General features: G+C 47.6%; 1 protein-coding gene across 2 annotated transcripts; it reads left to right on the plus strand.

Moving 5' to 3' along the window:
* Nucleotides 1–1,742: 1,742 nt before the first annotated feature.
* Nucleotides 1,743–12,758, plus strand: MPC1 (mitochondrial pyruvate carrier 1; the record flags this gene model as incomplete). 2 transcript variants are annotated; one of them, XM_081035924.1, is made up of 4 exons in its annotated part: nt 1,743–1,922; nt 8,569–8,572; nt 11,016–11,112; nt 11,758–11,894. In XM_081035924.1, the coding sequence occupies exons 1-4, from the start codon at nt 1,852–1,854 to the stop codon at nt 11,892–11,894; spliced, it is 309 nt and encodes a 102-aa protein (XP_080892050.1). In that variant the 5' UTR covers nt 1,743–1,851. The 2 variants fall into 2 exon arrangements, with proteins under 2 accessions (XP_080892050.1, XP_080892049.1); XM_081035923.1 differs by lacking the exon at nt 1,743–1,922 and adding an exon at nt 12,215–12,758 and having other exon boundaries at nt 8,553–8,572; nt 11,758–11,890.
* Between the last annotated feature and the right edge of the window lie 2,285 nt (nt 12,759–15,043).

Genomic DNA, 15,043 nt, shown 5'->3' on the forward strand with positions numbered 1-15,043 from the left:
GGGCAGCTGCCCTCAGTCGTGTTTCTCCAAGTGTTGTCGCTGACCAGCTACCCGAGAACCTGGCATGCTCCACAGTTTCCAGGGCCACACTCCAGCCCTCCTGAGGCTGAGGCTGGGGGTCTAAGAATCTGCAGATATATCTTCTGGCAGCTCAAATTTCAGAACCACTGCTCATGAGAGAAAAATATTAGGGGATAAGACGGAACACAGTGAGATTCAGGAGCCCCCTCTCACACTGGGGGTGAGGGGGTGGGGACGGGGGACGCAGCTCTCTTCACCAATCTTGCAGAAGCAGTTTGGTTTTTATTCAAGAATCCATTCAGTTTACTGACACCCACCTTCTGGAGCAGGAGAAATAACATACAAATAATGCCTCGTGGTCAAAGAAGGTAGCTATTAATATTACTGACAACCAAGGCTCCTTTACTTTTCTATCCCTATGCACAAATGAGTAGCATACTTTACACAGGATTCTGCACCTTGCCTTTTCCTTACAGATCTTAAAGATTTTTCCGCATCAGCACACACGGAAGAGCTAACTTTAGTTAACATTTAAGTAAAGAGTTCAATGTAGCCCAGCTACATTATTTCACACTAAGGAGCTAAAGAGTTAGCTGCTTTCTTCTCTTGAACTGCTCTATAGTATCTCACTGCATGGATGCACCGTGATCTACGTAAGTCTCTCCCTGTGGATGGGTGTGTGAATCGTTTCCAATCGTCTGTATTAGAAACAATGCTGTGGAGCGGCTGGTTGCTCACTGGTGGGAGCGCGGGCTCCTAACACCTAAGTCCCGGTTGGACCCCACGCGGGGCGGTGAGCTGCGCCCTGCACGGCTGGATTGAAAAGGAAACAGCGGCTTGACTCGGAGCTGACGGGTCCTGGAAAAACACGCTGTTCCCCACTACTCCCCAATCAGAACACAAACAAACAAAACACAGTGGTGCGCAGGTGAAACTGCACGAACTTGCCTGACTGTCCTAGGACGCGTCTCCAGGAACGGACTTGCGGGGACAACGGGCGTCCATCAAGGACAACACATTCTGCAGAGTCCACCCTCTAGAGAGATGTTACATCCCAATTTATCGCCCTGCCAGCGATGTCCGGGAGTCCCTGTCCCCCATACGTTTACAAAGGAATTTTAAATGACTCAACTCATCTACATTTGGGGCCAATCTAAAACAAAATTAATAAGAAAACCCCTGAAACACAGAAACCCCCCTCGTTTATCTTCTCGGACTCAGGGCGGCGGCCGAGCGCGGGGCGCGGGCGTCCGCGCAGATCCCGGGCGAGGCGCCCAGTTCCCCTCGACGGGCGCGCCTGTGGCCTCTGTGACCTTGGTCTGGGGACAGAGGCTGCGCGCCACCCTACTTCGCTTCTCCCTGAGCCACTTGTCCGTCTAGAACCTGCTGAACCCGGGCAGTGGCGCAGGGGTTCTCCCGCGCTGCAAAGACCGACCCAACACGCATTCTGCAGGGCCCGTCTGAGGACCGCGCGCCCGGGAATGTCACCTCCACACCCGGAGGGTGCGAGCCGCGAGCGCCTAGCAACCGCCCACCAATCGCCTGCGGGCCAAGACCCGTTTACGGCAGCCGGCCCCGCCCCCGAGCCCACGGAGGGGCGGGGAGAAGGTGTGCGGGGCGTGCGAGCCAATCCGCTCGGCTGCCTCCCACCCTCAGCTCTCCCATAGGCCGCGAGCAGGACGGCGCGCCGCGGCCGTAAGGCAGCGCCGCGCTGTCGTAAGGCGGGCCGGCGGGCGGGTGCGGTGTCCGCTCTGTCCGCTCGGCCGGTGTCATTGGGCTCCGAGGAGCTGCGGCGGGAGCCCTGTTCGTCCCCCGGGGTCCGGCACGGCCATGGCGGGCGCGCTGGTGCGGAAGGCGGCGGACTATGTCCGGAGCAAGGACTTCCGGGACTACCTCATGAGGTGACGATCCCCCGGGCGGGGACCACCGGGGGCGCCCGGAGTCCGGGTCCGACGCCGGCGGGGAGGAGGGCCGGGGGCTCCGGGCGGCGGCGCGGAATGGGCTCCGGGGCGGCGGGCCCGGGCGCCCGGCCGGCGTGGCGAGGGCGCGGGGCTGGCGGCGCGGGCGGGCGGAGGGCCGGGCGGCGCGGGCGCGGGAGGCCGAGGAGCGCGTCCCCGGGATGCGCACGCCGCGCGCCCTGGGCGGGACGCCGGGCCGGTCCCCTGTCGCGGCGGGACTGCGGCGCTGCGCCCCGCGCCTGTCGGCGTCTCGGCCAGGAGCTGCACGCGGCCCGGAGTCGCGTGTGCCGTGTTTCCACGCGCGAACGCGCGCCCGCGGGAGGGAAGCTGGGCGTCTCCGAGCGCTGTTTCCCGTTGGCTCCGGTTTCCCGCGGGGACGGAGGGCGCGAGGCCCGGTTCTCGTCTCCGCGGTGCGAGGCCGGCCCTGGTTCGGTGCTCGCGGCGCTTTGCGGCGGCTCTAAGTAGCTCACGTGGGAGAGAGTCCCCAGCTTCTCCGTGTGGTTCACGCGGGGGCACGGGCCGCGTGGGCTTCCCTGTGTGGACGGCGCAGACGGCGCCCGGCGCGTCTCGTTCCCTGCGTGGCCTCCGTGGTTCTGCGCAGGCGGCCGCCCTTGTCGGCGGGGACCTGGCCGCCAGTGGGGCGCGGTCTCGCCGTGCGGAGCGCAGCCAAGAGTCCACGGCCGCGGGGCGCGGGACATGGCGGGGGCTCCCTCCTGACCGCACAGGAGGGCTCGGTGCGTCCACGGCACGTGGTCCCGCCCGTCCCGCGCTGCGCGGCCGCGCTCCGTGCCCGTGACCGTGTCGGAGAGTCCGCGCGGCGGTCACAGGAGGGGACGGTCCTCGTCCCCGCGCGAGCTGCCCTGCGGCTCCGGCTGCCCCGTCCTTTGTTCGCGCTCTCCTGGTGCCCCGAGTCCGGCTAAGGACGGCCCTGTTCCGTGGGATCAACACAGACGTTTTACGTCTTGTCCGTGGAACAACCACACGGACGTCCTGTTACATAAAGAGAACTTGTTAAACATATTCAAGGACGAGAGCCGACCCTGCCTTCCTAAGCTTACATGTCTGTTTCTGCCAGGCAGGGTTCCGAAAGCCAGGCTTTCGGATATACGATCTGACCTTTTCCCAAGATGAACTTCCTGTACCTCTAATGTTGATGCACTTTCTCCCTCCAGGATGACTTTAATTGAATCAAGCTTCGACTAACTTAATCTTTTTAAGGGACGTTATTTTCCCGCCCATTCTTGGCAACACTGGGATTTCACACTATTCCTGCCAATCGTTGATTGAAGGCCGCTGGAGGTCTGCTATCAAAACTCACCAGAAGCCTTTATTTTAGCTTTTTTTCCCCCAGCAAGAGAAAACTTTCTAGAATTTGTCAGAGGGAAGTTTTCCCTGTTCCTCCAAGCTTGCCCACAGCCCCTGCTCGCTTTTGCAAAGGAGAATACAGAAGGAAATGCCATTGTGGCTCCCGTCTGATCAGAAGTGAGGTTCTGTACCTTCTCATCAGTGCCTTGTTCTGAGGGCGCACGCCCCGGCCAAGTAAGATCTGCATTCCTTCACAGCCCACTGAGGGCTGGAGGCATGTGCTAACCTAAAGCTCTTCCAGAATTTAAACAGTTGTTTTAATACTCACATAGTTGAATTTTTCAGCAAAAATTTAATATCATGTTTTACACAGATTATGAAACTCCTGTCAGTCACGTTTATGCATAAGATTGAAATGTCTTACTAAAGTGGATTCCCAAGTGTATTTTATTTTATTATTAATTTTTAAAGATTTATTGAGGATTATTGGGGAACAGTATGTTTCTCCGGGGCCCATCAGCTCCAAGTCGTTGTCCTTCAATCTAGCTGTGGAGGGCGCAGCTCAGCTCCAAGTCCAGTCGCCGTTTTCACTCTTTAGTTGCAGGGGGCGCAGCCCACCATCCCATGCAGGAATGGAACCAACAACCTTGTTGTTAAGAGCTCGCGCTCTAACCAACTGAGCCATCTGGTCGCCCCCTGTAATGCAGGGTCTCAGCTCCCGCTCCCCGCACAAGAACGCAGAGTATGGTGAGGCCAAAAGGGAACACCCACGGAGCCTTAGGTAGGGGAGGCATACCGCTATATTCTCGCTGGCAGCTGGTCGAGACACAAAAGCAAACATCTGCGTGCCCCCCAACCAGGGGTCTTCCTGCATCCGAGTCTCGCTGGCAGCCGGGCGAGGAAGTAGGATCCACATGATCCACAATCCACCATCTGCTTGCTAACCGCACTTGCTAGCCGTGATCCGCTGTCCGCTTCTCTGCCAACCAACCAACCAACCAACCGATCCCCTTGCCAGCGTAGCCATGGCACTTATATCAGTGGCTAATGGCTAAATGGTTACAGCTGATGGCCTCTACTACCTGAGCCAGCACCTCCCCACGCGAGGTTGAGAGCCTGGAAACTGGTCTCTGGGACTCCGTCCCCACACCCCCCAAGTATATTTTAAAATGCTGACCCCCCCCTGCACACCACATCCTGGAGAAACTGGATTTAATATTAGGTAGCTGCAAAGTAATTGTGGTTTTTGCAATTATTTGTAACCTTTAAAACCGCAATTACTTTTGCACCAATCTAATGGACTAGGTCCTAACCGAAGGCAGGGTGTGAACTTTGGGTCTGGTCTGGGAAACCAGCTGTGAAAGGTGGTATCGGGACAGCTGGGGACATTTAAATAGGGTGTCAGTGTTAAGTCAAACTAAGGATTATTGGCAGTTTTGTTAGATGTGATGATGGTATTATTGAACCTAGGTGATGAGTTGGAGTGACGGGTTGAATCGTCGCCCTGGTGCTGTCCGGCTGTGGAGTCCTGGGCTACACGTTGAGCTTTGGAGCTCTGGTAGCTGTTTAATGCACAGCACTGTGCTTGACAAAAGGACGTGGTCCATTTATTTTTTGTTGTTATTCTATGTTCAACCCCCTGGGTTTCCGGTACTCTTTTTGATGCTTTCCACCTCTCACCAGTTTTTTTTGTTGTTGTTTTGTTTTTACTCACCTTATTGAGAGGCTCTTAAATCAAGGACTTCCTGATCTCTAATATTTTACATACACACACATGTGTATATGTATATTTTGAAGAAACTATTTCCTCAGATAGCTTATTGATGCTCTTCCTCTCTTTCTCCCTCCTGAATTTTGGTTAAGAAGTGAGAATGAGCAAGTCAGTTTTGAGGTAGGACATATTTTAATGATTGAGTCCATCAGGGTTTGAGTCTAGAGATTGACTGCCCTTCTTAGAGAGATGAACAGATGTATATTTGCACATAAGTATTTGGACATATGTGCAATGAATGTTTTCTTAAGTAGACCCAGGTCGGTGAGTATATTCAAGTCACATCATTACTTAACCTGCTTATCAATCTGAAAAGCCTGAGTTAAGAATAGCCTGCTCTCAGTGGGTTGTAACCTCGAAGTTTGTAGGAGACCTTGAAGCACTTCCACCTGTTAATCAGGTGAGACGTTGCAGTGGAGTAACGGAATCTTTCCCAAATTACAGAATGCTAGCGGTGGAGCGTACCTTAGGCAGCAGATGGTTCAACACTTCACCTGCCTCGGGAGAAAAGTGGTATCTATCTAGGCCATGCAGAAAACGCGACAGCCTCTGAACACCACACTTGTGAAACCCAAACAGGAATGTTGACTTAGAATTTAAAGGAAAATAGTGGAGCACAAGAACGGTTTTGAAAAGAAGTAAGGTTGTAGGTACTTTTGCACACCTTTCCTGCTCGTGTCTCTTCTCTGCCGTGCTCTCCCATGCCCGCCCTTGGTGTTACTTCCCTGCCGCATAGTTGGCCTTCATACACCGTGAAGCTGCAAGCGTTGCAGCAGAGCTTGCCGTCCAGAGTCTCTTTCCTGTCAGCCAGTTTAGTTTTGACCAACTAAATGCACTTGAACACCCATCCTGATTGTTAAAACGCTCCCTCATTTTAACTTGAACTAGAAAATTAGATACAACTTCTGCGAGTAGATGAAAGGCAGATGAGCACCTTCAGCCCATAGGAGACCCGCCTCTAGAATATTTCAAAACCCTACCCCACTTTAAGTGGTGGTGTAAGTAGACTGTGCTAGGTTTCCATTCGGAGCCTGTTCGTATTGTGCAAACAAGTTACGAATTACCCAAATTACAGTACTTCAAAGAAAGCTAGCAATTACTGGCAGTAATTCTAGGAAAATCAGACACAGCCAAGATTGGCAATGCCCAGGAGACATAATGAAAATAAAAATGAGCTTAGGAGAAACTTTGACCCAACCAGTCATGGTTCCAAATTAAGGAGAAAAACAAGATCAGGTTTATTCCATGGTACCCTGTTTCCCCGAAAATGAGACCTAGCTGGACGGACAATCAGCTCTAACCATCTTTTGGAGCAAATATTAATATAAGACTCGGTCTTATTTTAGTATAAGACCAGGTCTTTAATATAACATGATATATAATATAACATAATATAATATAATAATACAATATGTACAATACCAGGTGTTATATTAATTTTTGCTCCAAAAGATGCATGAGAGCTAATTGTCCAGCTAGGTCTTATTTTCAGGGAAACAGGGTAGATCGTTCGTCTTCACCTCCATCATCATTCTCAACCAGGAAGATAGGTGTCTCCATGAGAATTCAGGTCATAAGTGGACCCAAGAAAACCTTTACCTTTATGTTTGGGAGTTTGGGGTTTTTTCCTTAACCTTCGCTGAAATAAAGGCAGCATACCAAATAGAAAGTCAAGGATATTTTTTACACTTTTACTTTACTGTCCCCAAGTTACAGTGTGTGTTGTTTATAAATTTATCTTTCTTTGGAACAGACACTCATACATATTAAGAAACTTCTTTTTTCTTTTTCCAGTTTGTTCTGCACAGATAGGATTTTCAGATTTCTTGACTGAGTTGTTGATTCAGGTTTTAGACAATGCTGACAGAATTAAGGGCTGCTGTGTTGTGGATTTTTATGTTTACCAGGATGTTTAGAAAATGACTTGAGTCTTGGATTGTTCTACAATCATTAAATCACTGGAATGTGAAGTGATCAATATCATTTTTGTGATCATTTTCACGTAGGACATTTGCATGGAGCAGCGTGTGAAGCCAGATCCCTTTATGTTCGTACTGAGGTCACCTGTTGTAAAATAAGGTAGAATTTGAACTGTTGTACAAATCTAGAGTCCTGAATTGAAAACGAAATCATCTCCAAGTTGGCATTTTAAATTTTAAGTACTACATCTTTTGTAGGGGGAAAAAATGTGCTGTTGCTAATTTATAGTTCACTAAAAGGCCTGTGTTCATACCCTGTACCAAGATCAGGAGAATGACACAATAGGTGACTGTTGGCAGACTGCACTGTCTGGTCTGCAAAGGGCATCGACCCTCTGCCAGAAGCCCCGGGCGCAGGCTGGACTTGCCGTGAAACAGCCTTGGGAATATGATTCATTAGACAGGTTCTTTCTGGGCTTTTGATATTTCATCAGAGAACCTGTTTGAAATATAGTATCAGTACCATCAACAAATATTTTCATGATGTAAATGATAACTTCTACAACCTCTAAATCAGAACATCTAGAAGAGTTGTTTGGACATGACTTTCTAAAAGATCTTATCATTTTGTTTGAGTAATTCTTGCAGTAGCTAAACTTTAAATTTTTGCCTTAACAGAACAGTTGAGCTACATCCTATCAAGGAGAATTGCCATTTCAGAAATAAAAGTAATTTTTACTTAAAACTTTAAAATAAATCTGTAAAATTTTCAATGTTTTTAAATGGTGTGAAATTTAATGTTCGGGAAACCAGTTCACTTAACACTGAAAGTTTTTACTATTAATTCATTCAACACATATGTTTTTGAATGCCTTGCAAAGGTAGGTACCACATTAGGTTCCAGAGTTTCATATAAAAGTACATGCCTTTGGGCAAGTGAAGATGGCAAGCTTATTATTAGTAGGATTCTGCAGCATGTGTTCCTCAGCAACCATGTCCATTTTCAAAGACGTGCTCCCTTTAAGACTGTGCTGTCTCATTTGGGAGCCACAAGCAACAGATGGCAGCCGAGCACTTGAACTGTGGCCCGAGCAGACTGAGATGGGCCATGCGTGTCAGCACCACCAGGGCTCAGAGACTTGGTACCAAATAGAATGTAAAATAGCTCATTCATAAGGTTTCATTGTTTATGTGTTCAAATTAAAGTACTTTGATATGTCGGATGTATGAAAATCGGCTTCTGTTTTCCCTTTTAGAGAATTTTAAATGACATGTAGCTCTTATTTGTGACTTGTATTATATATCCATTGGAAAGCTCTGCCCTAAGGATTAAATTTATTTTTTCATAAAATTAAGGTTTCATTTCATTAGGTCCAAGTTGTTATTAGAAATATTTCTAGACTTTCTCAAGTAAAACAGAAAAGAATGTGTGCTTTTAACACTAGTTCTGTTACTGAAACGTGAATACGTGTCAAGTTGAAGTACCTAATACCTAGAACAGGAATCTTTAAAAACATCTGATCTTTTCTTTCATTCTTTCTTTTTTTTTTCCATGTTTCCCCTGTCTGAACCTCGGTGGTTTCTCACCAAATAGTACGGTAAGAAAATTGTTTCTACTTCATTTCAGGCTTTTTCAGACTTTCTGCATTAAAGTTACGGACAACAGACCTGCCTCCCTTTGCTAGAGGGAGCGTATCTAGTCACCATAGCTGGTGCGTTACTGGCAGAGTGCGCCCCCGGTGTCCTCTGGAGGTGACATCTCTACAACGTATCTTGGGCTTATGTAATAATGACCTCATTGAGCACAGTCAGTACAGAGCCTGACAGCTGATGAAATGAAGAGATTCCAAACCAGTGAATAGATCATAGTGGTACTCATTTGTTTCAATGTTCTTTTATTCTCAATTAAGAATTAATTATAATGAAATAAAAGTATTTTCCCATTTAATCCAAAATATATTAATTTCTTTCAAATAGTAATCATGAAATTCCTTATTTTCCTAGACATTGATTGGTGACTATCTGACATAGCGTAGGTCAAACATGAACTTCAGAAGAGGGAAGAGAGGTAGAACCTGGTATAGAAAGAAAAGAGGTGTTCAATTTTTTAAGGTTAGATATCGTAGTAAACTAGTGTGAAATTATTTTTACCTTTTATGTACTTTGTAAGAAACATTTTAAGTATAGCTTCTTGTTCACAGTCATTGTACTTCTAGTCCTTACCTTGTACCTTATACACTCACAGTGCACACCCATCCTTACCTTGCACAGCTCACTACACACACTCAGTGCACACCCATCCTTGTACAGCTCACTGCGCACACTCAGTGCACACCCATCCTTACCATGCAGAGCCCTGTTTCATACCGCCCTAACTCACTGAAACTTGCAATACTGTCATGTGACGGAAATCTCCCAGGGCTCCTTAAGTTTGCAGATGATGCGTGGCCTCTGCTTGGCCCTGCTGGGAGAGGACACCTCTGTGCCCCTCCTAGAGTAACTCTTCAGCCTCTGTGACAGCCCTGAATCTATGCACGTTAAGTAGACCCCAAGACCACCAGGCAGGACTGAGCAGTGGAAAGAGATCATAAGGAAAAAAGTGAAAATAGATGCAAGTGAAGAAAGGCCTGGTCAAGAAAGGAGGAAAAGAACACCACTCTGGAATAGTAAGCGCTGAAAATGAAGTGACACCCCCAAAGGGACAGGGTGGAAAGAAGGAAGTAGGTAGGGATGGTGGACACTCCCCAGAGGTCTGGTGACCGGGGAGGAAAGAAGTGGCCACGCCTCCTCTAGTTGTAAGAAACATTTAAGTCCCGCCGGGAGCATCTCACTCTGATCGCATCCGGCTTGGACACAGGAGGATTAGGTGGCCTCCCCAGAACATCAGAGCCTCTGTGTGCCTGCTGTGCCTGACCCCTGGCCTGTCCTCAGGTGCTGACAGACACCCTTGCCGTGCTGACCACTAGGAGCCCTGGCGCTTTACAGCGATGTAAGGCCTGGGCCTCGTCCTCACATTTCACAGCATTCCTGTATCAGCCAAATGTACTTCTCATATATTTTTCATGGATTTCCCTGGGTTTCCCACTTCTTATGGAATGTTTGGAATTTAATTACTGGTCAGTATTAAAAATGCAATATCTGAAAATGTATTCTGCAGTCTGAATTTATCTTAAACACTTTAACAGGCAGAAGGCAAGTTCTATTTAATGTCCTGATGCCTTAAAATGGGTGGTTAGCCAACAATGTGTGGTTTCTTTCCTATTTTAAAGTATTTGCACATTGTACATTAATGAAACAATTTCTGATTTAATGGAAAAAACTAGTGGACTTACTTCAGCCTCAGAAATTAAATTAGGTAGGGTCCACTGCTGGTAAGCATGGACAACTTAATTGTGGTATCCTGGCATGGCTGTATTGTCAAGTGAAAAACTTGGTCCATTTTAAAGCTAAGTTGTTGCTATTGCTTCAAAAGTATTTTGCAATCTTAATTTCTGGGGTTCTGAGTGTAGATTTGCAGGTTCTCTGATTTTAATGTAGCTCATAACAGCTGAAAACACTTTTTCCCTTATTAGGTTTTTCAGAAAAAGTATCCAATTTAGGGTCTGCATTTTAAGAGCTATTGACAAATAATGAAAGTTTGAAAAAAGAAGTTTTGATTTAAAACTTTATGAAGAATAGTAAACCATAACAGGTTTAAAGTTATGGCAAGAGTAAATTGTGTAAGAAGTTAACCTCATTTTAATATTCTCTAAGTAGGACAGTCAGAGGTCACTTGTTATCTGCAAGTTGGTAGGACCTTGGTGAACTGCCAAACCCTTTATAGCTTTGGGCTCACCTTGTAAGAACTGCTGATTCATAGGCAAACACTTGGACAATCACATCTGTTAACCATCCCATCAGTTAAACAGCGAACCATAGGATATGTAAATTTGAATGATTTGTTTCCCATAATTCACATTATTGTTTAAAGTACGAGAAATTGCAGCTGTTCACAGCTCTGCCTTAAACTCTCTTCCTTCTTTCCCTTCTCATTTTTTATAGCACTTCTGGGGCCCAGTAGCTAACTGGGGTCTTCCCATTGCTGCCATCAATGACATGAAAAAGTCTCCAGAGATTATCAGTGGACGGATGACATTTGGTAAGTATGCAGTTTTGAATACCTGGGAGGACGTTTAGCTGGATAATTACAAGAGTTCCTGTGTACATCTCAGTTTGGTAGCACCAGATAAGAGAGTCAGCCACTATTAGAAAGAAGCCAAGAACAGGACACGTTGAAGATGTCACTTCTCCATGGTGAGGATAAAACAGGGCGACTTTGAAATATTTATCTGGAAAGAATTAAGGTCCTGTCTGCCTTTGAGATTTACTGCACCCAGTTGAAAATGTGTCCTCTTGAATTGTATTTGAATAAAGTTTCATGAAGTTTACTTGAAACCCTCATATTTGAGCATTAAACTATTGAAGGGATTGCACAGCAGTTCTGTCAGGTAATGGATTGTGAACAACGCTAGGGGACAGTGAAGTGGCTAGAACTCATCTCTGCCCACTCCCTGTAACACCCTTGTTCCTAAAATGTTCAGTAATAAGTAACAAAGGAACAGTCACATGTTTGGGTTTCTGTGCACACATGCATTAAGCAATAACTTTGATATTCTTTGAAAGTTTTTAGCAGAAGGGGTTCTTGTTTGGGTTAAGGCAGTTGAGCTGTTGATCTGGTGGCCTGCCTACTCTGAGTCCTCTGAATTGTAAGTCATTGCTTTCCTTCCTGTTGACATTTTGGCAGCCCTCTGCTGTTACTCCTTGACATTCATGAGATTTGCCTACAAGGTGCAGCCTCGAAACTGGCTCCTGTTTGCGTGCCATGCCACAAATGAAGTAGCCCAGCTCATTCAGGGAGGACGGCTTATCAAGCACGAGTAAGCCCCCAGTGCATTCTTCTTGTTTTTAGGGATTGGGGGAATGAAGCTAAATCCTGTCTTAGAGGCATTTGGGGCTGGGGTGTGAGTGTGTATGTGAGTGTACAGATGTGTGCGAGCAGTTGGGGAAACGTGATTCACAGCAGAAACATGCTGTTGAATTGGAAACTGACTGGGAGGTTATTACAGTGCATGAACTAGATGTTACTGTTTCTGTAGAATTGGCCAAATGATACGCGTAAAGGTGACTTCTTAAAGCTTTCCAAGCCTTTGAGGCTGGCAGTGAAACTTTGATTCTTACTGAATTTTTCTTGGCCTTTCCAGGATGAGTCAAAAGCCATCAGCATAACAATGGGAAATGACGGACTGGCTCCTAGAAAGGAAGGAAGGCATTGCCAGCTGCTGCTGAGTCACAAATTCCATCATGAATAATGTTTGTTGCTGAGCAAAATATGCCGACTGCTGTTTTTACTAACCAGACAATTTTTATAGAAATAGCCGAGAGTTGTAAACCAACTCTTGGCTGCCTTACAAGTCCTGAGTATTTTAATTCTCCTTATAAAGACTAGATCCAAATACACAATCATTTTAATAATTCCCAATGATGGTTTTATCTGCAGTAATATGTATATCGTCTCTTAGAATTGAGTTAATGAAAAACTGAAGAGAACAAAATTTGTAACACTTGGCACTTAAGTCCTCAGAATTCTTGATTTTTTCCTTTAATGACCATGAGACACCCAACAGCTGGCCACACACATAAACTCTGATCGCCGGTGTTTGAAAAAGCATCTGTGTTTCCATGCAGCGTGTACATTGAAATGCTGTAACTTAATGGCAATAAATGATTTCACTATTATCAAATGAAATGAGTAAATATTTTGCCATGTTTTTAAGAAACTACAGAACTGTATCCTTGAAAAGACAGACATAGGTATAAAATGGAACTCCTTGAAGATGATCAGGATGGCAGGGAAATGCCAGACTCGAATGGCAGATTGGTTCTGGAAGTGTCCACAGTCTCAGCTGTCCAGAGGGCATTCTTTCTCAAGGACAGACATTAAAAACACACTCAAATAATTGGCCTTCCATGCCCACACAGCCGTTGGGATTGCAGTGCCGTCACCCCACTGTGCTGGGCGCCGGTGTGGGATGTGGCTGCTGGGGAAGGGTTGGAGCCTCCATACCCGAGCCACTCCGGGAGCCGGGCACGGGACTCAGTGCCCAAGAACGCAGCCCTGCTGGCTTCACACACGGTCTGCAGTCAGGTTAGGGCTTTAAAACGTTGCCGTGAAAATTCGCACGGCCTTCTCTGTGGCACTGACGGATGAGAGCAGCAGACATGAAGCTGAGGTCGGCCTACCGCTAGGAGAACCCCTCCCCGGGCTGCCTTCCCTCGAAGCACGTTCTCCTGTCACTTTCTCCTTCCTTTAAAGGTACCGGACAGTTTACAAGGCATTCTCAGATGTGCTCTCCTTTGGGCCCCACACAGCCCTGGGAGGCAAGCAGGCCTGGTCTGCTTCCATTTCCAGGGGGAGGGACCGGGGGCGAGAAGGAGGGAGACACCTAACGGGTGGCAGGGCCAGGCGCCTCCCCTGCCCCCAGCTGCCTGCTGCCTGTGGTCCCTGCGGCCTTTCAGCAGGACAGTGGGGCTCCCTCAGGCTCATTCCTCCACAGCCACAAGAGGTGAGGCTGTGGTGAAAGGAACTAGAGATAAGAGCCTAGGTTGGTCTGATTAAGTTGAAATGAGGTCTGCTTCATTTATGATGTAGTAGTACTTGTAAAAAAATCAGCCTGCCCAGGGGCGTCCAAAGTAACAACTGAAACCTGTGCCTTTCCTCTTGGTCCGTCTCTCCAGCCACTTGTGTGATGTGGCATGTGTTCCTTTGGCCACCTTGGGAAAATCTCATCCTACCTGTTTTCAGTGTGTGTAAGGAGCAAGGGGATTTTCCCCGCCTCTGTCAGAAAGATGTTAGCTACCTAACGGGGCAGCCCCTAGGTGTCACCCCGCTGGAGACCTAAGCACCCCAGGGACCCAGGAGCAGATACTGTGGAGAGTAGAGCAGGAAAGGTCCCTGATAAAATAATGTCAGCAGGCTGGTCCAGTGAACTCCCCTCAGGCACCTGCTAAGGAGAAGCCTGCGAATGAACACACGAGGCTTTGTGCACACGCAGGAGTCGTACAAGGAAGGAGCCCTGCGCACGAGGGAGGCGTCCTGCGCAGGGCTAGGCAGGAAGAGAGCCTTGATTTGACCTTCCCCAGAAGAGGAAGGAGCCAAGACAAAAAGCTCCGTCATAGGGCCTGGGGACTTCGCGGAGCTCCGGGGACTGGCAAGGATACAAAAGGATGACACAGGCGGGTGTGAAATGCCCACTGCGGGAGGCTCCTTCCTCATTGCAACACTGACGTGTGAAACACTCTTCCAGAGCAGGATTCCTTTTTGATTTTGTTTTTTAAAGGTTCTTGCTTGCTTTAAAATGACCATATCCGTTGTCTATCACTGGCAGAAAGGGCGCTGAGAACACCGGTTTGGGTGTAAGTGATGGCCTCAGGCACACGGCATGCTCCACCCCACGCTCATGGGATGCCTGGCTCGAGGCCCGGACCAGCTCCGCGGCTCTGTCCTCTGGGGATTTGCAGAGCTTCCTCTTCGGGAAGACATTTGAGGTGTATGGGCACGGAACATGGTGAGTGGTCCGCACTGAGAGAGTGGGCATTAGGGTCTAATGGGACCTGGTCCTGCAGTGTGTTCCCAGAACCCTGTTAGTCGAGAACGCTGCTGGCAATGTAAACATGTAACCAGGAAGAGGGAGCCGGCATTTAAAGGAACAATAGCTGCATAACACTGAAAACACAAGGAGGGAATTGATGCAAACCTTACCTTAAAAGCCCAGTCATACATATTCAGAGTTTTAAATCACCACATATAACATTCTCTCTAATAATAATACTGAAAGGCTCAAAATATTTTTCATTTCAAATAAAGTACAGAGTTTGAAGACACAAATGATCTGTGACTTAACTTCCAAGATGAAGTTGACACCAACTGTCAAGACTAAAGGGCCATACTGGTTTCTGTTACAATGACTTCATGGGCAGAGGTGACAATTGCGAGGTCCTTCCTGTACCAAGTAAAAGTAGCCAACACGACA

This window comes from Rhinolophus hipposideros, assembly GCF_964194185.1.
Source record: "Rhinolophus hipposideros genome assembly, chromosome: 3".
In the NCBI taxonomy this organism is placed as follows: Eukaryota; Metazoa; Chordata; class Mammalia; order Chiroptera; family Rhinolophidae; genus Rhinolophus; species Rhinolophus hipposideros.